This window comes from Dryobates pubescens, chromosome 17, assembly GCF_014839835.1.
Source record: "Dryobates pubescens isolate bDryPub1 chromosome 17, bDryPub1.pri, whole genome shotgun sequence".
Taxonomy (NCBI): domain Eukaryota; kingdom Metazoa; phylum Chordata; class Aves; order Piciformes; family Picidae; genus Dryobates; species Dryobates pubescens.
The window spans coordinates 7,758,413-7,782,126 of NC_071628.1; the positions used below are offsets into that span (position 1 = coordinate 7,758,413).

The 23,714-nt window shown below is 38.8% G+C and overlaps 1 protein-coding gene across 1 annotated transcript in view; it reads right to left on the minus strand.

The window, feature by feature from the left end:
• Positions 1-4,043: 4,043 nt before the first annotated feature.
• Positions 4,044-23,714, minus strand: part of DENND4A (DENN domain containing 4A) — a 52,678-nt gene continuing 33,007 nt past the window's right edge. The window contains exons 15-32 of the mRNA XM_054169265.1: positions 19,227-19,360; positions 18,297-18,432; positions 17,503-17,709; positions 17,269-17,397; positions 16,857-17,001; positions 15,875-15,994; positions 14,174-14,314; positions 12,220-13,313; positions 11,253-11,463; positions 10,313-10,407; positions 9,161-9,336; positions 8,886-9,032; positions 8,198-8,408; positions 7,689-7,943; positions 7,026-7,143; positions 6,150-6,312; positions 5,133-5,197; positions 4,044-4,462 (exon numbers count right to left, since the gene is read on the minus strand). Coding sequence (XP_054025240.1) covers positions 4,326-4,462; positions 5,133-5,197; positions 6,150-6,312; positions 7,026-7,143; positions 7,689-7,943; positions 8,198-8,408; positions 8,886-9,032; positions 9,161-9,336; positions 10,313-10,407; positions 11,253-11,463; positions 12,220-13,313; positions 14,174-14,314; positions 15,875-15,994; positions 16,857-17,001; positions 17,269-17,397; positions 17,503-17,709; positions 18,297-18,432; positions 19,227-19,360 — 3,684 coding nt within the window. The 3' untranslated portion in view covers positions 4,044-4,325. The remainder of the gene's footprint in view (positions 4,463-5,132; positions 5,198-6,149; positions 6,313-7,025; positions 7,144-7,688; positions 7,944-8,197; positions 8,409-8,885; positions 9,033-9,160; positions 9,337-10,312; positions 10,408-11,252; positions 11,464-12,219; positions 13,314-14,173; positions 14,315-15,874; positions 15,995-16,856; positions 17,002-17,268; positions 17,398-17,502; positions 17,710-18,296; positions 18,433-19,226; positions 19,361-23,714) is intronic.

Sequence of the window (23,714 nt, forward strand, 5' to 3'; positions counted from 1 at the left end):
ACACCTTACTGTAACAAGGCTAAACAGATCTGAGGGTAGAATGCCAGATTACCACTAACAAAAAAACCCCCACAACAAACAAACCAAAACCCAGGAATCAGAAATAATGCAACAAGAAGTTGAACTGCTTGAACTGCAAAATAGAAAACATTTGCATGTACATAAAAGCCTCTAACCTTTGCAATACAGAAAATTAATCAATCCCTTTCTGCTCCCTGGGTAAAATGCAATGTCTCACATACACAAAATCTCAGAAATGAACTTTCAAGGCCTTGAAAGTGTGTATTCCACATCTGAGAAGGCTGTGAAGAAGTGAACACTGTAAATCAAGAGGGGATTGGATGTGGCACTTGGTGCCATGGTCTAGTCATGAGGTCTCTGGTGATAGGATGGACTTGATGATCTTTGAGGTCTCTCCCAACCTTGGTGATGCCATGCTGTGCTGTAATTGGGTTTTCATCCCGACACTAATCTGAAGTTTACAGCACTAATTCTGGGTCCTTCACAACCTGTCTTCTACTACTGCCTGCTGACACAAACCTGGAAGGTTTATCAGTAACAAAACCTCATGTAAGCAAACAATATAGTCAGAAGTTGCAGAGATTTCTGTCATTCTCATCTAATGAAAATAACCAGGAGGATTTTAAGCTTTTTATTGACTCACTGTAAAACTCTTTTTTTTTTTTTTTTTTTTGGATGAGACCAAAAAACCAAACAAACCCCAAAAAAACCAAAAAACCAACTTAACATTGTGAACACTGACTTTGCATATGTTAAAGGAATGACAAACCAAAGCAAACATCCAACATTCTGGGCTTTTTTTTTTTGGTAAATAAAATTTAAACATTACATATTTACAAATCTACAACCATTCATTTAGAAAGTGCTGCTTGCAGTCTAACAAAGTACCATTTGTAAATCCCAGTGAGATAATAGCCAGAAATACCCCTTCTCTGTTACTACTATTTGCATCTCCCCTTTGTTGTACTGAGATTTCTGCATGCGGGAATTTTGTCTCTCTTGGGGCACAAATCATTTAATTCACCAGTGGAAGTCAAATTCATCAGGCTGTGACTGTACCAAGAGCAAATCTTCTCAGAACGGGAACCAGCAGTGTCAGAGAAACAGCACAATTTCTATTCACATTTCAGCATTTCATCTCCATTAATTATTCCAGTGGAACCATAAGTAAAGCAAAATATATATTGCACTGCAAATGTAAAACCTTTTAGTTTAAGGATTTGACACGAGCATCATTTAGTACACAAAAAGGAGAAAATTCAGTTCATACAAAACTTTAAATTGAAAATATGTCTCAAATATTTTCTTTATCCATCTTTGTGGTACTGGAAAATATACTCAAATTGCTTTGCTAATAAAGGACAGTGAGATCTGAAAACTGTTTCAGCAATAATTGTATGATGCTTAAAAATAATCCACCTCAGGAGCTACGTTTTGAACCTTATGACTTGAATAAGGAAAATTTCCCATTTAAAATATATCACTATTCCAACTGTATTTTATTATAGTACTTCTAGAGTGGACTGACATGCCACAGACTTCAGAAAACAAGTAATTAAGTATAATGATTTCATTTTAACTACCCCATGATCAGGAATTTAAAAGCACGCCCAAATAAGCACTGGCAATGCTTCAGGGGTGCCACTGAGGACACAGTGAGATTGTTTGTCTGAAGGATATCTATACAATCCTTTTCCTGGTACAGTATATACTCTGCTGGATTGTTGAGATCTGAATGAAGTGGCAAACTTGATGGCTTTCTAAGTCTGGAGACGGTTAGGAGTACTTACAATCAGGCTGGGACCAGAGAGAGAAAGCGGGCCGTGATTTACAAGCATTGCATCTACTCCTGTGCTAGCACACACCCTTGCAGTGTTATGTCCTAGTAAGTGAGAGGTGATTAGGGACCAGGCTCAGTGGCTTCTGCCAGACTGAAACAGAAGTGTGAAGCTCACTTCATAGCTCAGGACCTCTAACACCACAGCAGCTCTGGAAAAAGCACTTGCCCTCCTTCATGGCTTGAAGGTCCTGTAAAAGAGTGGCTGTCCCAAGTGGCAAACATCATGGGAAACAGAACTGCAAAGAGCTGAGAATACCACCTTCTGCACAGCACCTACAGGTGTGAGTCCATATACACAGCAACTACTGTCTGCAACTTTGACTCAGTGAATACAGTGTTCCTACTGTACAGAGCAGAGCATACATGCAACTAACTGGTACTTACAAAGAGTACAGGGAAAAAAAAATAATAAATCACCTGGTGTTTCTCACCACAATTCAGAAGAATGAAAGGGGTCTGTGTCCACCCTGTGCTGATACTATGAACCTGGAGGACAAAAGCAGCTGTATTTCATGCACAAGGAGTACTTCACAGGCATGGCAGTACAAAAGAGAGCATCGCACATCGTGAAGTTAAATTAAATGTGAAGAACCTTGGTAAGTGTAGCCATGCTAGCTCCACCTCAGGGTGGGGGGATATGTTGCAAAAGGTCAGCTATGTAATTAGCAGCAAATTAGAGAAGAGGTATTACCCAATGAAAGCTGGATCCAGCAAGACTGTGGCTTGCAATTCTCCTCAGCATACACCCGCAGCTCTATAAATGTTAAATCCTTTCTCCTTAGGGCAGCATCTTCTCACTACAGAGGTCTGGGAGGAGGTTACATCTTGCTTCATAGCAGCAGTACTTTTCTTTTCAGCCTCTAAGATGCTCACTCTATTTCATTTAATAAAGAAAATATGAGCTTTAAGGTTTATCTCCTCTCTGCCTAACTAAATATTGCTGTGTTATTACACTTGTGAACTAAAGAGTTTTTTAAAAGACCTGTTGGTAGGTCAGACCAAAATATAAAATCTAGTGTAACAGCTGAATATTTATAAGTATTATAACAGCAACAACTAAAAGAAATCAGAACTGGAAAAACCATTAAGATTACTTAAAATAAAGCTATTTGTTAAAGCATGGTTTAACTTGTTTAGGGTGTTTTATACAATTCAAAGTCTGTTTTCCCACCCCCATACAGGACTTTCTCTGTAGCCTACCTTCTGGTAAGGAGTTGCTATGTGACTGAGAGCACAGAACATTATTTTAGATCTCCAGAAGAGGAAAATATGAGTCAAAAGCCCTGACTCCACTGCAAGGACAGACACAGTGTTTTTCCTTCACAGAAAAAAAAAAGTTGTTTTGCCTGTGAAATGGAGGCCAGACATTCCAAGTACATTTAACTCTATGTCCCAATAAATTACATTCCTTATACATTCCCTGTAGCAAGTTTGCTGTATGCACTTCAGTTAAAAGCTTTGGATTAGCACTACCTATGTGTCATATTTAGTGTGTTTCAAACACATCCACCAAGACTCTGAGCACTGCACGTTTATGAAGAACTTCCTGCAGGCTGCCATTTGCTTTGTATTACATCTGTAACGAGAGCACATCAACAAATGCCAACAGCTGAGATGGACTGGTTTCGTAACAGATCCCAGAGGACTCTTAAATATGCTCTCTCTTTGCTGGGGAGTGGGGAATGAAGAGGAGAGGAAGCAAAGAAGATTTCTACCCAAGTGTTTTACAGAGACAGCAGTGTGTTTGTTACTAGAGTTTGACAGAAGCTGACCAGACCTTCCTTCTGATTGCTGTGGTAACACGTTTTCCATGTGTGCATGAGAGAAATCCTGTGTCTAGAGGACTGTCTAGGTGAAGGCTAACATTTTCTATTCTGCTTTAAAAACAAATCACTCTTCAAAAAGTAACTGGACAAGTTACTATAAATAGCAGTGTACTGCAAAAAAAATAAGCATTGTATTGCTTATGCAGCAAGTCCATTTAAAACTCACTCCAGTAATTTAAAAAACTTAAAAAAATATCAACTTACTATAAACAATTTAAAATATGTATAATACAACTTTGTATGCTCTTCATAACATCATGAGTATTCTATGTAAACAATAGATTTTGAAGAATTTACTTCGCTCACATTAGTTTCAGTGCATCATTTCTGTCCACCTGTTACTTATGCTTTTTAAGAAGGGAACTGCAATGTGTTGTCCCAAGTTAAAGAACTGATTTTGTTTAGCATCTCCCTTTCTACACATCGATTTGTAGCAAGGGGAAGGGACATGGAAACAACATTTGGCCCATTTTTCCCTCCGTCCATTTCCACAGCTGTAGGTAGGCCTAATTTTTCCAAGGCCCTCTGCCACAGTACATTCGTTCTTGTACACTGAAGACTTGAGATGTTCCTTGTGACTGAAGTGGTTATTTTACACAGGTACACATCAGAGATATCACCTCATTATCTAGGTATATTTAAAGATATGGTTCTCCAAAAATCTTTCTGCATTCCATCACTCCAGTACTTGGTGGTCTATCACAATTATGAGTGTTCTTCACTTGATTAGCTGTGAGACGATCATAGGCCATCTTGTACTCCCTGTCAAAAGCATCTGTAGAAAGGGAAAAACAACTTCTGTAGACCGTGCCCAAAACACAACCCAAATGCAATGACAGCTGGCACACTCAGCAGCAGGTAACAACTCCACAAGCCTTTTTATTCAGCACTTAGCACACAATGGCATATATCTAATCTACAGATTTCTTCACGTTTTTGGAATCTGTGAAACCAGCTGGCATACATCCAGTACTGGTGTCCCCGTCACAAGGAGAACACAGAGCTGCAAGGATGATCCAAGGGCTGGAACGCCTCTGCTATGAGGATAGGTTGAGGGAGGTGGGGTTGTTTGGCCTACAGAAGACTCCAGTGGGACCTTATAGCTTCCTTCCAATACCTGAAGGGAACCTACAGGAAGGCTGGAGAGGGACTTTTCATAAGGGTGTGTAGCAATAGGATGAGAGGGTTTTAAGCTGAGGGAGCGCAGGGTTAGACTGGATTTTAGGAAGAAGTTCTTCAATATGAGGGTGGTGGGACTCTGGAATGGGTTGCCCAGGGAGGCTGTGGATGCCACCTCCCTGGGGGTTTTCCAAGGCCAGGCTGGATAAGACTTTGAGCAGCTGAGTCTAGAGATCATCTACTCTAACCTCCCCTCTCAACTAAGGTCCCCTTTCAACCCAAGCCATTCTCTGATCGATGCTATTTGAATAATTTGTATGACTTACCTATATCAATGTTATCTCTCCCAAGGGCAACAAGGGAAAGAAATAGTATTTCTCTGTAAAGGCTCCTGAAATTGTAAAAAAGAAAATGTTAATTTATATACTGCAATAACATACCACAAAAGAATCTATATTAAAAATAGATGGAAGCACATAAAGAGAACTTTTTTTAAGTGGCATTTTGAACATAATTCCTGATTGCCACCTCTAAAATGTCATTTCCGACCTCTGGAGAATGCCCTGGGATTTCTGCCTATGGAGATCACTCATAGCAGATCCTTGATGCAACTTCCAGCACACCACTGGATGCTTTAAGTGCATGCAGAGTGAAGCAAGCACTTAAAGCACTCAACAAAATTCCACCAAATTTGACAGGAGGTAAGGAGCTTGCATTTCTACATCATCTTGAAAAGGCAAGCAGAGAAACACCTTGTCAAGGCTCTAGCTGTTGAAAAGGCTGCTAGGAATCTTCTTATAAATAAAACAAACCTGGTAAATCCAGGCACAAAATTTAAATTTGGAGGAAATAATTCTCACTAATTCCACTGTTAATGCAAAACGCCCTGCCAGATGTGAGATATAACCTCTTGTCTTAGCTCCCCTTCTTCTCCCTACTAGAAGCTTAAAAATGGACAAAAAAAAATCCACCCATGCAGGCCAGGAATAATCTTTTTTTTATTAAAAGACATTTAAAATAAAACACTAAATAATGAAATGCACATACACACTCCCTATAAATGATGGAAAATCAAATAAGTAAGGAGAGGAAAAAAAAGCAGGAGGTGGCTGTAAAGGGGAAAGGTAAATAATGAAAACTGTTGTAGGGAAAAAAAAAAGAAGAAACAGTTAGTGGGGAAAAAAACCCCAACATTTACTAGATTGAGTGATAAACTTGAGAACAGTGCTGGAAAAAGTGATTTCCCCCCCCCCCCCCTTTAACAAGCACACTATGAAAATATAATTTATATTACAACAGCCTTATTGTTGCCCAACTTTGCTCCAGGCTAGGCACATTCTTACCGCTGTCTTTTAATATGTGGCCATTTGTTCAATCTCTCCAATATCTGACTCATTGGTCCATACACATCATTCATCTTAATGCTTTTTACCATACTTCTCAAGAGCTCCTGGTTGAAAGAGTCATCATCTTTTTGTAATAAATGGACCATTGGGTACTTCTGGGCTGAAAAACATTAAAAATGTTGTAAGAATAAATTTATTCTTTGTGTGACATGGGAAAAGTTACTAAAAAAAGATGGGAGGCTACACAAACTGAAAAAATGTTGACATATGTAGTGAATAAGGAACAATAAACAGCAAGTCAAAAGAAAACATCAACACAAGGAAACACCAAAAAGAGCGTAAGAAAACTCAGTGGGTCGATGGGGAGTTGCAATGGGTCATGAGTGACTTTCAGGCAGGTGATCCAACACTGGCAACAAAATTCTTACGAAGCAGACTCTAAAAATAAGGAAAGCAGCAAAGTGGATGAACTGCCAAAGTCAGTTCAGTGTACCACTGAAGCATGCCCTTTTATTCCTCCCTTCCCAATGGAGAAAAAGCCACTGGGGATACTGGTCAATGACTTGAAACAGATATGCTGGAAAACGAAACTCATTCAAGCAGTTTACTGCTAAACACACAAGCACCCTCCATCTCTCCCTCCCAAAACAAGTGGCACAGAATAGCAACACCAAGCTGAACACTCACTCTCAAACAAAAGAGTGCGGTTTTGACCTGCAAGACAAAAAGCAGCATGATCAAAAATCAGTTGTGTATCTTGTGAGAGCTAGCCACAGAGACATCTTTTTTTCAAAACACATTCTTCACTGTTCACAAATTTAAATTGTTCTTAAAAAAAAAAAAACCAACAAAAAATTAAGGAACAAAGCTTACTCTGAGCATTCCACAGAATATACAGAGGCTGCCTTGGATCCTGATGCAATTTCATATTGTCCCACAACATCTGAATAAGAACATATTTACTGTCCTCTGACATACAGTTCCGTGGAATCTGAACAGGAGAATGAACACAAAGAGATTTTATTACCAGGTCATGACAGAGGGCTTCTGTATTTCAGATTTATCTTTAGATCTACAGGTAAAAAGCTTTAATATTAACACTGCTGTAAAATCAGAGAAAGCAAATCTGAGCAGCATGGTAATGACACAGCAAGTATGATTTTATGGATGTAGAACGGTGAACAAAATACTTAAATTTCTCCTCTTTCTACTGCTTACAACTAGTCATGGAACTGCAATAAAACCAACTGGAAACCTACCTTCTTTGTAACTGAGTTACAACGAAGTAACTGGTGATTGCAAGATGTAATTGTAAATTGCAGCTTGTCTAGTAAGAGGTGAACACCCCTCTCAGGCACAGCAGTACTTAAGTTCTGAAGTTACACTATTTTCCTTCAGTTCACACATTCTTTAGCAATTCAGGACTGGGCACAGCATTTTGTAAGACATATGTCTAAGAGCTCCTGAATTCACTAATGATTTCCTAATGGGAGAACAAGCATTTCTCATGTCAGTATTTCCCATCTGATTCCATACCTTGGAGTTTTTATTACAGTGCTCAGAAGAGAGTATTAATCCTGGTAAGTTGCTAGGCAGGTCCAGGCGCCGGAAATACCACACCAAATTCCAGAACACAATAGGATGATGATCTACAAAGTCTGCCACTGTTATTGCATGATCCCCTTCATTTTCAAGTAAGGTCTCAAGCTCTTTCCATACCACCAGAGGACTGAGATACGGAACTGTTATAGGATCAGGACTAGGTAAGCGCCATTCCAGGCCCAAAGAATCCTATGGCAAAAAAACCAAAGAAAATGCCATTAGTTGGAATGTTACTTGACAAAGTTAGAACATTATCTTTACAAAATCTTCTGAATGCTTTTGTTTCCTCTAAGACACACCAAAATTTCCAACTAATATTAATTTCAATAATCAAACTTAGTATTCCACATAATTTGGGGTGGTTAATTCTGTTCTCATTAATGCTGTTTCACATCAATCCATCACACACTTCAAAATACATTGAAAGTAAAAAAACTACCCACTGTTGGTCCTTGCAATGTAGCAGGCAGGCTACCAGTAGGAATGATATGGCTGATCTTTTGGTTTTCCTTCTCATCTTCTTCCAATGGACCAAAAGTACTGATACTCCGTGCTACAGGGTGGCTTGTACATTCTGACCCAGGGTTATTTTGTCTTCGACCCGTGGGGATCTGGATACTTCTGGCACAAATATTATCCTGCTGCTTAGATTTACTAGGTAAGGGGGGGGGGGGGGGGGGGGAAACCAAACAAGAAAAAAGTCAGTAATTCAGCTTCTTGTTTTACTTGGAGTGCTCAAGTATATACAGCAACAGAGATAAACCAGAATTAATCAACCTGATACCTCAAATTCTACCTTGTCAGCCACCATGCTCCCTCATGCTACAAGGCAAGTTTTAAACCCCCATGCCCTGAGAAGGAAAGGAAACACAAACGTCCTAAAAAGAGTTTATAGAATCTGCAGAATTACAGATGCCTACATGAATTTTTATATTAGGGATGAAATAGTAAACACCATGCTGAAAATCATGATGTGGCTGACTCAGAGATAAGGGAGAGGCAGCAAGGAGATCCTGTCTGTCTGAAACCAGTTTCTCCTCTTCAGAGAGCATCTTATTACATCGATTTCTGTTGGTGAGGAATACATGCATATCCACAGAGAATTTGAGCAATTGCTTAGCAGAAATGTACCTGTTTGAATTTATATCCTCTTGAACAGACATCAGGGATGTAGTAAGGCCAAGAGTAGCTGAAGGGTTACAGGACTTCCCACTCTGATTTGAAAAAAGCGATGGGACCTGCATGTTTTCCGTGGAAGGGCTGGACTTCAGAAAATAACTGCAGGGAGAACAAAAGCTTAGTATCATCCAACAAAACCCCAAACAAAGCCCACTTCACAATCATGATTCTAAGGTTCTACAATCACAAGCACTCAAAAGGGAGGAAAATTCAAAGACTGTTGTTACCGTCCAGGCCGCCGGAGATCTCTGATTTCTATGCTTAAAAAAGGCAGAAATAGATTGCCACAGAAAGGACAGGTGGTATTGAGATTTGAGTCATCTGCTGTCCAGCCTGCCATGATTTCTTCATCATGAACCAAACAGTCACACGTTCGACATCGTGAACAGCTTGAGATGAGGACCTGCACGAGGCAGATAACAGAACTCCACTAGAACACTCTCTCAAAACTTGTCTTTTGGGTTTTTTCTTTTCACAAAGCAGTTAAACCTCCAGCCAAAGTCTTTGCCCTTGGGCGAGTATTACTCACTACTTGCACAGAAGTTCACTCACACATCCATTCCTACACTATACGTTGGAACATCTGGGTTTAAACTGCTGTATTTCAGAACATCTATTAAGTCTTCAATCCAAACTGCATTAGCAGACAGCTGGTATGGTAAATGACTGGAATGAGCATTGTCTAGAAAATTTCTTAAATGCAGGCCTTTGATACAGCAGGATCTGGAATTACACTCATGAAATAAATACCCTTTAGCTAAGTGGGTTTGGTGATCCTTTTACGGCTTCCCAGAGTAAAACCAGCCAGTTATTGAATAGAATGTTTAGCAACAATAACATGTCATTTGGAATCTGTACATTAGAGCAGTATTTATGTAGCTGCATAAATTACCCCCAGAATTGAAATACTTTTCTGTAGTGACTGCCTACAAAATACAAATGAGGGGCAATAAAATGGGAATGACCAGTCATCTGGAAGGAATTAAAAAGAGGCACCCAAATCCAGTGTAATAGTGACAATAAAAATGATCTTACTAGAAGCCACAAGAAGAAATAGCTAGTTATCTAGTCTATATTTTTAAAGACTTGGTATTTTCACTTCAAATTTAGGTATGGCAAAGGATTTAGGTGCCAAAATTCAATGGCATCCAGTTCTCTGACTCTTGAGAACTGCAGCTTTAAGGACCAAAAGACGTGACTTTATTAAAGCTATTTCTAGAGCAGGATTTGAAACGAAGCCTGTTCTGTGACAGAAATATTTATCCATCTTTCAGTGGATTAGTTTTAAGCTTTGATCTTTAAGAGAGGTTCAGATAACATTTATATTTAAAGACATATGCTTTCAGTGCATCAATTAAAATCAATAAATCATCCTGTACCTCCATGGCATAGTTCTGAAACACACTGGTACTGCTTGTACTGCAAGAGGATATCAGCTCTGATTTGTCAGGTAAAGGGAACTTTGAAAGAGAACCTGTTAGCAGAAGAAAGAGAAAATATTAGTTATTCAGAGTATTTATTTTTAGTAAACTGTTTTTCTGGTCAAACAATACTGCAGTTACAAAATGTGTGAGGGAAGATGCAACAAATCAGATCTACTCGGACAGAAACGTGAAGCTGGAGTGTGAGGCTGCCATCTGCCCAGCACTGACAATGGCAAAAATAAATCTACCAACATAGAATTTCCATATGTTCACTTCTCTTCTTTTACAACAGTTGGTAGCTTGGAAACAAGTTTTACAGATTAAGTAATTCATACTAACACTTTCTGTCTGGACAAAAACTAAGGAAAGATAAGAAATGCTGCTTGTGACTGCAGATACCCCCGACCCTTCTTCTCTTTGCCACACTAGACAAGTCAGGCTCATCTCAGCCTCCTCTGCCTCTCACCAGTTCCTCCACATCTCACAAACTGGGCTTGCTCTTCTAGGTGCTAAGTGGAGAGATCTAAGTAGGCAGATCTTCCTTTCATCCTGGTTCTGCTTAACACGCTGTATTCCATCATGACAGCAGTACAGAGATCGATACAACAGTCACTACCAACTATCCAGCACAGACTAGGGGTAAAAATACCCCCCCACTGTCAGATAATCAGCTGCAACAGTGGCTTACAGAAAATGACAACCATTTTCAAAATGCTTTTTACTGTGCCCAGCTCTGGAGGCCTCAGCACAAGAAGGACATAAGTATGGCCATATCTGGCTGAGTCACAAGAAGGACTAATGACCAGGATGATCCCAAAGAGAGAATTATGAAAGAACAACTTCTAAAATAGGAATGTTTGTGTTCGGATTTATGAATGCAAAAGTTGCCTCTTACCACACTGCTCAAATTGTTTAGATGAGCCATCATGGGAAGCTGAGCTTTCTAGGCTTGTCCTGCTGAGGCCAATTCCCTTAATTTCTGATGTGGTATTCTCCTGAGGAGAAGCACTTTCAAAATCATTGCAGACATCTTCATCAGTTAGAGAAGTAGATTCTGAGTCCAGAGCCCCAAGAGATGAAACACTTGCACGGTCTGAATTTTGATCCTGAGAAAAGGAAAGTAAAAATATTTCTTAAAGAAAGAGGCAGCTTTCTTTGCCTCATTACTTTGAAGGCATTAACTTCTGTCCTTGGAAAATCATTCAGCTCAGAACTCATGTGAAACAAGGCAAATTTCATTCAGGGTTAAACAGCTACAATGAGGACTCTTCTTCCTTAAAGATTATTCTAGCAAAAACATCTCAGTAGACAGACATTTCAATGCACTGTTTTCCCATCATTGCTACAGAAGTTACCAGCAGCTGTAAGAACACATTAGGATAACTAAGGCATCATTAACACTTTAGTTAATTAATCTCAGATTGGTTTCAAGCACATGAGGAACAATTTCTTCCTCAAAAGGGCTGTCAAACCCTGGAACAGGCTGCCCAGGGCAGTGGTAGAGTTCCCATTCCTGGAGGGGTTTCAAAGCAATGTAGATGCAGTGCTGAGGGACACGGTTTAATGATGACCTGGTAGTGCTGGGTTAACAGTTGGACTCCATGAGCCTCAAAGCTATTTTCCAACCTAAACAATTCTATCCTTCTATGTTAGACCAAGATTGCTCAATCTGGGACAATAAGATCAGGGTCCTGACAATTCAAGCACAGTTAAAACAGCTTAATGCCCATAGTCTACCATGCTGCATGTCATTCAAATGGGGAATTCATCACAGAGAAGTCAGTGATTTAATTCTACAAAACTTTTTTCCTTAATTTATAGTAACTTAGGTTTTGTGGGGAAAAATTATTACAGAAGTTTACCTTTGAAGATGCTGCATACATTGTAAATTTCGAGTACCACTTGCTAGCTTTCTCTGCAACCCCTTTTCCAGCAGAAAACATGCTGCTTTTCAGAACATCAAGCTTAGGTGTTAACAGCGTGTCCAGGTTGAATGATGGTGAAGACACAAGTGTTAATGCACTACTTGTATCCTGTGGCTGCTCTTTTGCTGGACTGTTTGGTGAATAAGCTGGGGAGGACCAAAGCCTGTCTCTTGGCCTTTCTTCATGCTTAGTCTGGTAACTCTTGGATTTGGTAAGACTGGTTGGCCTTGGGGAGTTGGGGGGAAGGCTGGACCTCCTACAAGACTGGATTATTGTTGGGCTCTTTTTATTAGCATTTCTGTCATCATAGGGCTTTTGCAACTCAATGCTTGGGGCACGACTTGACAAAGGGCTGCTCATGTTGTTCATGTACATGACTATTTCTTCCGCTAAGTCTCGCCTTGCAGATGGAGTAGAAACACTTCTGTCATCCTCCTCCTCCTCCTCCTCTTTCTGTTGCTCTGTCTCGGCAACCAGCAGGGATAGCGGATCAAATCCGGTTTCAACATCTGTCTTTTCAACTGGCTTTACTGGAAAGCTGCTCTTTCTTTGCAGCCGTCTAGATTTTTCACTGGAAGACTTCACTGCTGTAGGTGTTTCAGGTTCTGCATCCAAGTCTTCCAGATCAAAGATAACAGGAGACTCTGTTTTATCTGTAAAACTGCAATCAAATGCTGTGTCTTCATCACTAGATTCTTTCTCCAGGCTTTCTCTCTTTGATTCTAAAGAGGAAGTCCTGATGTTAAGAGTTTTTGGCCTTATGCTTTTCTGTAATGCACTAGATAGGATTTTGGCATCAGCTCCTAGTTTTTCAACAATTTCTCCAGGGTTTGCTTCCTGATTTATTCTATTCATCATCAGTCCCACTAAGCCATCTCCACTCAGGTTACGGTTCCTGTTTTCCCATGGTATCTCCCTTAAGTCAGGTTCTACTGCACTTCTATGTCTCTTCCTTAAGGATTTATTCTTTATAACTTCTGCTTCACTGGTATCCTCAAAAGATGATGTAAACAGCAATCCTACAGAACTCTCTGAAAAAACAGATGAAAAAAAGGTGCTTTATTAACCAAAGAATGTCAAACAGATGGAATTCACCATGTATTGTGCCAGTGGTTGAAAAAGTCTGACCACGTTCATAACTTTTAGGAAGGGTCTCACAAAACATTTACAAGAGAGTCAACTCATACAACTCAAGAATACTTTAAGAGGAACCATCAAGAAAAATCTCAGATGTATTTAGTTTTCTCATTTGAAGACATACTCCACTATTGAGCAGTTTGAAAGCTGGGGAGAGCAAACTTATCCAGGAAATGGCATAAAAAAGAAAAAAGACACCGCTTTCTAACCTGATGAACTGGAAACAGAGCAAATAAAAGGAATTATTGACAGAGAAATCTCTGTGGTTTGCCACAGCAGAAAGATGCAGACTTCAAAGTATGGCATTGCAGTATTTCAAGCACAGCTGATTGTATTCTAATAACCACATTTAACCACTACTAAAGACTGTGAGAACGTCTGAAAGTTTCTTTTAGTTGTACTACATCAAACCCTCTTGTCCGTCTTGGAGGAATTTTAGTTGCTGGAAGATAGAAATAAAACAAACAAGACCTGGGATTCTGTAAGTAGGTGTTAATTACAGGAAAAAGCAGCAGTAAATAAGAAAATCCCTCTGAAAGTGGAGAATATTCAGGTGCATCTCCCTGACACAGTATATACAGAGTCAAACTAAACTCACTTCCAAAGTTGCTCCCATTAACACTAATTTGTGTTTCAACACAATTTTAAGTTTTGTGGACATCAGACCCCAGGCACACCACTTCAAACTCATTAGAAACGAAACACACATGACAAAAGCATTCAAGAATCAAGATGTATTTTCCCTTCCACTCACCTGTGCTAGCTTCTGCTGCAGTACTGTCAATGGTACTGTTGAGCCGCACTATGCTAGAAGTGGATTTGGCATCGCTTGAATTCTGATAACACAACTTAGGCAGGCAGTCACCACTCCCTTTTGCACTTTCCACTTCAGACACTGTATGCAGAAAAGAACAGACAGATCTTAAGAATCAAGGTGACTTAAATCTCAGGTTTCCAATACCTGTTAGAAGCCTTATGCTGGATTAAGGGAGAGCATACTGTACATACTCCATGATGCACAGGCTGGTACCAGGCAGAGGTTTTCAAGCGGAAGCAACTGAACTATGGGCATTTAATTCCTGGCACTACTTTTAGAATTCCAAGTTCATAACCTTCTGTACAGAGAGACCAAGTAACCAGCACTTGCATACCAAAATTAGTGGTGGTGTAGAGACTAAGACCAGCCTTGTCACTTGCAAAGCACAGGCATAAGACTATTTTCTCCTGCCTTTGCCAGAGCTCTTGCAAAGCCAGTGAGCCTGTCTTTGTAGAATCCCATTATCCCCATGACCATGACTACACCAGAAAAATGAAGCAAATGTTGCAGCATTAATATAAATCTCTTTCAGACAGGGAAGACAAATTCTATTGTCAGGTGGCTATCCAAAAGAGACAATTTACTGCTCTAGAGGAATTGGAGCAACTTCATATCCTCGAGCTGTATTCAGAAGTGCAAAACATTTTCAGCATGTAAGATTACTACAGTCACAAAACTGTCTTAATTATGGCTAAAAGTAATACCAGCTTTCAACAGATTTCACATTTTCTGAGTGCTTAAAAGTTTCATTTAACCTAAATAGCCTGCCATCTTACAAGTATATTCCTATGACTATGTAACACAAATTTTCAAGGTAACTGAAGAAAAAAAATACTAATGCTAGAAGGTTGTGATGGAAACACTGAAGCAACTTCTCTGGTTCTGTATTTTCTCACACTTCTACATCACTTCTACTTGACAAAGTGATAGCAAACTCAAATAGTAGGGAAAAGCACACTGAAAAAAAATATTATATTATTAGGAGAACATTTATTAGGAAGAGTGTTTTCCATGACTTTATATGGCATTCTATAATACTTATACATTTTTGCTACATGATTTGATCTGCTATATGCTTGCGTGCATAAAGTCTATGCTGCACAACTGCAGTGCAGGGAATCATAAGCAGGAGACAGAAGGAAGGGGTGGGGTGGGGAAAAAGCCCACAGCAAATCCAGTAATCCATTTTTGATGCATCTCCAAAATTTTGAGAATTCCAGGGAGCTGAATAATTCCACCTTCTCTCACAGACCTGCATAAGTTCAGCTGTTCTCCTTTATAAATCCCATAGAAGAAAACAGCCTGGCAGAAAAGGCTTTGCTGTAGATTATGCCTATAAAGCACTTTTTAAAAAGACAAAAACACTAAGCTGTAATTATCATTAAGCCATTATATAACCATTATTACTTGTTTGAAATAGAGGAGGGGAAAAAAAGCACTCAATATTAAAAGTTAAACCACTAGACATCCAGAAAATTGCATTTACAGAAAAGAATTTGAGGCATGGGCAGAAAATGGTATTATCACATATGCTCACTGTAAAAAAAAAACCCAAACCATCAGCTGCCCCACTTAGCTGTTGCTGAAATCCCTATTTATCCACCATGAACTAGATATCTGTGTTCACACGATACATACAAGAACTGGAGTCACTCTCTCTCTTGTCCTCTTTTTGTTCTTGTATATCTTGAAGACAAGTTTTCCCTTGCTTGGCTGCTTCTTTGAGTGATGTGTTATTGCCAGAGTCAGAAAGTGCCCCTATCATAACAAGGTAATGACAGAATGAAGACAATTATGGTATTTAATCCCATGACATTGTTAAACAGAATAAATTGACTATCCATGGTAATTCAAAGGCCTCTTATCAAGTACATTCCAATTAACAGTGAACATTCCACCACAAGAAAAAGTGATGCTTTACAGGATGAAATTAAAGGGCTAATTTGCAACATTTCTTTTTAAATACTGTACTAAAGCACTGCTTGTCTTTGATCAAGTAAACCAGGCAACAGAATCAAACTAATAAAATCATCTTTTCAAGAACTCTAAGAGGCATTTAAATAGGATTTCATTTTAGGGCAGTACATTTCTCATAATTAATGCATGGAATTCTTAGGGTTTTATTCTAGAAAGAAAAAGAAACAGTGCAATAGTAACCATGAGTTTGTTTGCAAAAATCAGACTAAAATAAAAATAATCACCACCTAAATAAACTTTGCCAATATACAAGCCACTGTCTGGTCATTTTTGAGACAAAACACTGCCCCAGGTATAACTAATAAAGTTTGAATAATTGATTTCAAGAGCCAAATTTTCTTAACACTGACATGCTCATTCCTCTTTCAGGTTGCTATAAAACATTAGCACCAAAATAAAGTCAATTATTAAAGCAGGTAAAGGGTCTGTTCACTGTAAATACCAAGTAAGGACTTTGAGTTGCAGACATTCCCTGTCTTTTGACCAAATCAGCCTGAAGTCTCCACTGGTCCCACAGCACCTGTAGGAGATTTATTCTTGTGCAGTTTAGATTTTCTTTTGGTAAGCACCTGGCCAGGATCAAGAGAAGCTTTTTGAAATAATTTTGTCAGCATGAAAATGATAAAGAAAATTATGTGAATACCAGGAGTTGCTGTATGCAAGGTGCTTGCTGGTGGCTTTTTCAAGGCTTTTTTAAACTGTGCTGTCCCTAAAACAACATTTCGTAGTTTCATCCAGAGGAAATAGCCACCTCGATTGCTTGAAGGCCAGGTACTTTCCAAGACAGCCTGTTCAGGAAACATCAAAGCCAAATAAAGTCATCTTAAGGAACAGCCAGGTGTTTAATCATTAACTTACATTTCAAATTGACTTACAGTTATAAAATACACTTTCAAACCCATAAAAACAAAACACCACAATAATTCTGTCTTCTACTTCTTCCAGTTATTAGAAATGATAGAATCACACCTGACCTTCTCTCTTATTTTCCTTGCTTCTATTTGCCTGCATAAAAATGCCTATTATTTTCCCCCTCCTCTTTCAAAAAGACCTACCTTATTGTAGTAGCCGTAAGTAATGGCATTAGGGTCAATGCCAGCCTTCTGCATTTCAAAAAGCACTCTGACAGCTAGCACAGGCTGGCCATACTGTCCACACAGCTGCATCAGTACTCGGTAGCACACCTGAAAACGCACGCAGGTTAGTTTTGTGCCTCTCCAGTCAAACACATCCTCAGTTCAATAAACCCCAGGGGCTACTTCTGGAATTTTGGAGTTGAATTCTTTTACCTCATCAGGTGGATCTATTTTTTTGGTGTGCATTTTTTGTAGCACATCATAGGCAGTTCTCAGAGCCCTGACTTTGGAATGGCACACTTTCACATACGCAGGGAGGCAGATAAACCAAAGACCGTAGCAGTGACGTAATAAACATCTGGACCACATCTGTGGTATGGATGAGTACTTCTTAGCAATTTTATGGGCAGATTTAATTTCCTGTAAAGAATCATAAAGATTATTTGTGTGTATTTCCATATGCATTATGGAAATCTACATGTTAAAACCCAAACACCTATCATTATACCTACAGAAAGTGCAAAGGGGGAAAGAAAATGAAAGCAGAATGAGCGATACCAAACAGTTGCTGTGAAATGCTCCCTTCTTAAAAAAAAACTTGCATTTCTTCAAATTGATGTCTATTGCTTTTGATCTGCATGTTTTGTAAGAAACATTTGAATGGTGAAGCCCCTCTGAAAGTCTGAATAGTGAAAAGAAATCAAAGTGGATGTGGAAACCCAACAGCTTACACTTATGGAGAACAGCATGAAGAATATGGAAGACACAGATGGCAGAACAAATGACAAATGTGTGTACAGGGGCCTTGAGTTACACAGTGTAGGCAAGAAGCACAAGTAAACACCTAAAGAACAACTACCATGGCTACCCCATAGTCACTGTACCAGCAAAGAACCATTAGCTAGGTTGCAGCCAATTCCAGTCAGTCTTAGTGGCCAAACTGAAGCTGAAGGCATCAAGATGACACTTTCAGAAGCACCTCATGCTACAAGAACACCTCCAAGTACCTGTTTAGTTCTTCTGAACATTGGTGATGGGCTGTTGGGACTGCTGGCTTTTGAGGACAGTTTGTTATTTGGTGCTTTGAGAAATCCTTCAGGTCGCTCAAACAAATCTAGTTTTAATACTGGAAACCCATTATAGCTGTAAAAGAAAAAAGTCACTTTACTTTGGAGCTGCCTTGCAGCAGTTCACACATCACAAAAGAACTAAGTTGCACTAGAAGCTACACAGGAAACAGAAAACACAGAAGTAAAGCTCATACAGACAGGGTTGACAAAGTGGTTTATTAATCCATCTGCATGATTTCATGACCTGTTATTTGAGTGTAAGCAACTTAAATTGCTGAATAAAATGTATTCATAGCATTTTCTTTACTTAATGTGTCAAATGCGTTGATATTGATTCTAGTCACAAAAAAAATAATCCACATGGCTTAGTCCCTAGTGAGCATCACATGACAGAGGTTTACAGAAATCAATATGAACAATATCATGCTATCTAAAAGATGAAACTAGATTAGATTTAAAAACATTGCCCAGAATTAAAAACTCATTAGCCATAATTACTAAATGAGTAACACCAGTTTCCAGTGATCCTTTGAAATATACTCTCTGTCCAGAGAGTATCTGCAGCTTGTGTTAGCAACAGCAAGTCAACAGACTGGGCCCATTAATTTCTATTTCACCCTTAAAAAGCGTCGGCAGCCAGCCCGATGTAATGGGGACCCACAACCAGATTTATTGCTCCTGCATGCACACAAAATCATTAACACATCAAAGAACTTGCACGGGAGGCGTTTTGCATACACATTTTGACTGGAACAACATAAAGGCACAAGAAGAAAAATAATCTGCAGTTTGTGGCTATCACAAGAATCTAGAAACTATGCAGTTGTTAGAAGTTTTTGCTAGCATCCTACCGTGTCCTCAGGTTACCTGTATTGCAGAGGGTGCTCTTCACCATTTGGCAGATGTGGGATCTCAGGGGGGGTTATGAAAACCGTATGCTCACTCTTGTATGACTCATCCAGCTCTATAAGTCGTGTTTCCCCACTTTTGTCCATGTCTACCTGGAGAAATTAGGTTAAAAGGAAAAGTAATTACCACTTTTATTATATTTTCTGCTGTTAAAGCTTTGTGGTCAAGCAAGACAACATCTGTATCAGGAGATAAAATATTAAGCACTGCATCTTAAAAGTCAAGATTCCTTGCAAACTTACAAGAACAGTAAGTGTTGCCCTGTTTTTGTAAGCTTTGCCCCAGTACAACTCTGAATTGACTGCTTTCAGTTGAACACTCAAAGTAGTTGTACAAAGAGGTTAACCTTTCTGAATACAACCATTTCTGGAATTGTTTCCAACTGCAACAGGAACTTGAAATCTATTTCTAATTACAAAAATAAAAGCTATTCTTTCCTCTCTATTTTAACCACTGAAAACAGTAACAAGCTTCATGCAATTGTCTGATGTGTACAGATTGTACAAACAACACTGGCAATTTCAGTCACTAATCATTAAGGTCATGCATTCAAAGGGAAGATGCAATAAAAACAGGTGACCTAACTACAATTAAAGGGGGATAGAAGTAATTATTTTTTTCCTAAAAAGCCAGTAATCTGAAAGGTGAAGGGTGGCTTCATGATTTTGTCTTTCACATAACTCAATAGCTGTACGTGTGAAAATACAGCAAGTGCTTTGTGGTCCTGTCCTCTCACAGCTAAGATAGAAATTCAGTTCATGGATAACAAAGGCAACTTGTAACAGTGCCATCATTTAAGTATAAACTCCAACTGCAATTGTTCTGTTTGGTTTTCAGTTTTGTAACTGGCAATTTGACCAAGCATCCACCCTGGCTGTTATAGGAAGAGAAATTTATACCTCTCATATTAATGCTCCTGCTTTAAAGACAGCAGCAGAGGCACACTGCAAGTCTGTAGGCAAATGCCAAAGCATCCAAGTGCAGGATCAAGTGAGAAAAAACTCTCCACGAATTTTACTGAGGGAATTTCATTCCATTGCTTGAGACAAAAATGAAGAACCAAAGCAAAACTTGGCCACCCCAAATAAGATTTTGGGAAACTATGAAATGTTTTCCCTTTGAGAAATGAAACAGACAAGCCTTTAACTCTACTACAAGCTTCCTAATACTACTGTTTGCATTACAGAAACCACCAGGAACAGAGCAAATACATCCTGAATAACATTCCACTCGAAAGCCTTTCCTTGGTATTTGCATTACTCTGTCTCTGATCATCTGTCACCAACTGTGACTTTTCCAGTACCTCCTAGGTGTTGCTTCTGCTTGCAGGATGAGTTGGCACTACCAAAACCTATTTACTTCACAAGTGCACAGAACATACGTTTTATTCACATCTTGATAGCTCCACTGCTCAGCTCAAACACTGTCACAGTTTATACTTACTGCCATTATTTAAATGGTTCAAATGGAAACCAAGTTACAGCCAACTAGTACATTAATTCAAAGAAGTGAATGAGCGACCTGTGGAAGGTAAGGATGCACATTCTTCATGCCTCTAGTGTAGCAACAGAGAATTAATGTGCAAAAAGCAGCATAACCACAGCTGTCTCCCTCCAGTGAGGTGGAAATGTATCTAAAGCACCAGTGGAATTCTTGAATATTTAAAATTTGATGAACATACAAAAAGGTGCTATTAATTACATATTTTACTGTGTGAGACAGATGGAAAGTATTAGGAAATGGAACCAGCCAAGTAGCAAGAACATATGGCTCCTGAAAAGTAGAAATAAATGAAACTTCACACGGTAATTTAAATACTTCAAAGCATATAAAACCCTCCACAGTCCTAAGTTTCACAGTGAAATACAATAAAGACAGTAGCTCAAATAGGTATTGAATTTATATAATTTCTGAATTCCTGAAAAAATGAATTCAATTCCAGTATTGTGAGACAATTACACCCTGCCTTTCAATAGACAAAATGGGTAATCAATCACCATCTCTGCTGCTGTACTCTAGGATAAAATAACATAATCACCTTAAACTGCTCTTATAAATTCTTTGAGGCAGATCATATTTCATAGATAACTAGTTTCACAGTAAATAAAATGTGTCTCAACCCAGTGGCTTAGAACTACCATTAAGAAAAGGTTGTATCATCTTTCAACCCATGACATCACTCTTCCAACGCCCACCCTTTCAGGTACTGGTTCAGCAAGTTAAATATTCTCTTTACAGGAATCAAATCTGCTATCTGCTCCAAGGAGAACACAGTTCCTACTGCAGTCCTTGGTATACTTCAATATGCAGATGTCACTGTTAAGCACAGCATCAGAAATAAGAGAAATCCAGCAATAGAAGCAGGGAAGAGGAGGCAAATATATCTTTGCTGAAAGATTTCCTACATGGGAGCCCACTCCCTCATGACAATGAAAACCTAGTTTCACAACCAATTCAAAAGCCATGGCAAGTCTCAAACAAATAGTAATTTCAGTGCTTCAGTTTCCCCACAATTATCAGTGGCCTAGAAGTAATTATCCCATTAGTAAAATGGAATTAAACCCGCACTGACAGAAATAGAAGTTGGAGAAGGACACATTTTCTGTAGAATTTATTCTCATGGCACTCTCATGAGAAACTTTTACTGGAAAGAAGATGCCCACAGCATCAACTAGCAAAATAACTGGCATTAGAAGAGATGAGTCTCTGCTTCAGCTGTATGAGTGGCTACTTAACCTCTTAGAAAAGGTGAGCGCTCCAACAGCTCCACAGATTATGCTCAGTCTCATGGTGGCACCACCAACCTATGTTACAATCTTTTCAGAAGAACTGTTTGATTGCCAAGCAAGATAACTTCAGCCAGTGCATCAACTTCAGTAGCTTCACAAACCATTCTACCAAATGAAATGCAACAGATAGAATTTGATACATACAGTCACTGTATTCTAAATAAAAATCCTAGTTAACATTAATCAAATAGAACCTAAGTGGTGCTCAACAAGTGTTTAGTCACTGGGGTATGTACATTTCTGCCTATGAGACCTCTCCTTTTTGAACACTGCAGGCACACAAAGGCAGCACTGTGTCAAAGGCTTTTCAGCTGAACTACAAGATAATAGAGGGAACATTACAGAAATGTTTGCAATTAAATCAATTTACAACCCACAAATACCTGCAACTCATGCTGTAGAACTGTGAAGCACACTTATGAGAACTACTACTAATAAAATACTGGGACTGGTAAAAGCCATAAAGAGCATTAAATACCATTAGACCATGCTTTTATATTTCTCTCAAACTTAACTGCTTTCAGATTTGTTTTCAAACCAACTCCTTTTAGCTATTCTGCATTTTCATAGCAAAAATAGAAACTGTAAATAGCAGTTTTCACAGTCTTCAGTATTAATTCCTGTGGAACAAACAGCAGGTGACCTACTTTACAGGAGGTCCTAGACAAATGTGTATTACTTAAACATCAGCGTCCCAAATACAGTGCTACAGGTAGCCAGTAAGATGGCAATTAGGTGTGGAATTCGTTTTAACATTCATAAAGATTGCTTGCATATTACAGTAGAAGCAAACAGGGATAAAAGATTGTGAGGTTCAGCTTAGTTCTTCTCAAAACAAAAACTGATATGAAAAAAACTCAAGACCCCTCATAACACTTTTGTAAGCTCTCTTTGGAAATAAAATGCATTTTCAAAAGCTAACATGCTTGTACTTTTAGAAAACTACTCCTTCAAAATGCTCAACACTACACTAATGTGGACTTTTCTTATAAATACCTCAGGATTAAAAATTATAATAACAAAAATACCATTTAAGTGGTACTTCCACAGAAGACTGAAAAAAAGAAATCCACTTTGAACTGAGAAATCCAACATTCTGTCGGCTCCAGCTCAGCAACAAGTTCTGAGCTTTCTTGTCAAGAAAAATACCCACTGTGACCAGGTTGCACTTTCACACTCCTTGTCATATAATCATTAAGAATTGCCTTTCCTTCTCAGTACAAACAAGAGAATAGCACAGTGGACAGCCAGGTATTCCTTTACTGCAAAACAAACATGACAGTAGAGACACAGAACCCACAAAAACTGTCAGCTTATGCAAAGCTTGCATTGACCACACCACAATAAGCCTTGCTTTAAGAAAGCCATGCATTTCATATCCATCAACAAAGTCATTAATAACAAAGTCATTAGAAAATACTCTTGGATAAGAGGAGTATCAACACAAGCACTGTATTTAAAATATTTACATCAGCAAGCTGGTTTTGAATTGAGGGAAACAAGTGACAGCAGTATGAATGAAAGGAATCTTCTATTTATAATGATTTTAAAATAGTGAGGCTGCTTTATGTTGTTTCAGTGTGCTGCTCATCAACCTCATTCTGGCTGCATGAAGTATTACAAAAAACCTACAAAAAATGCTCCTTTTTGTTTTATC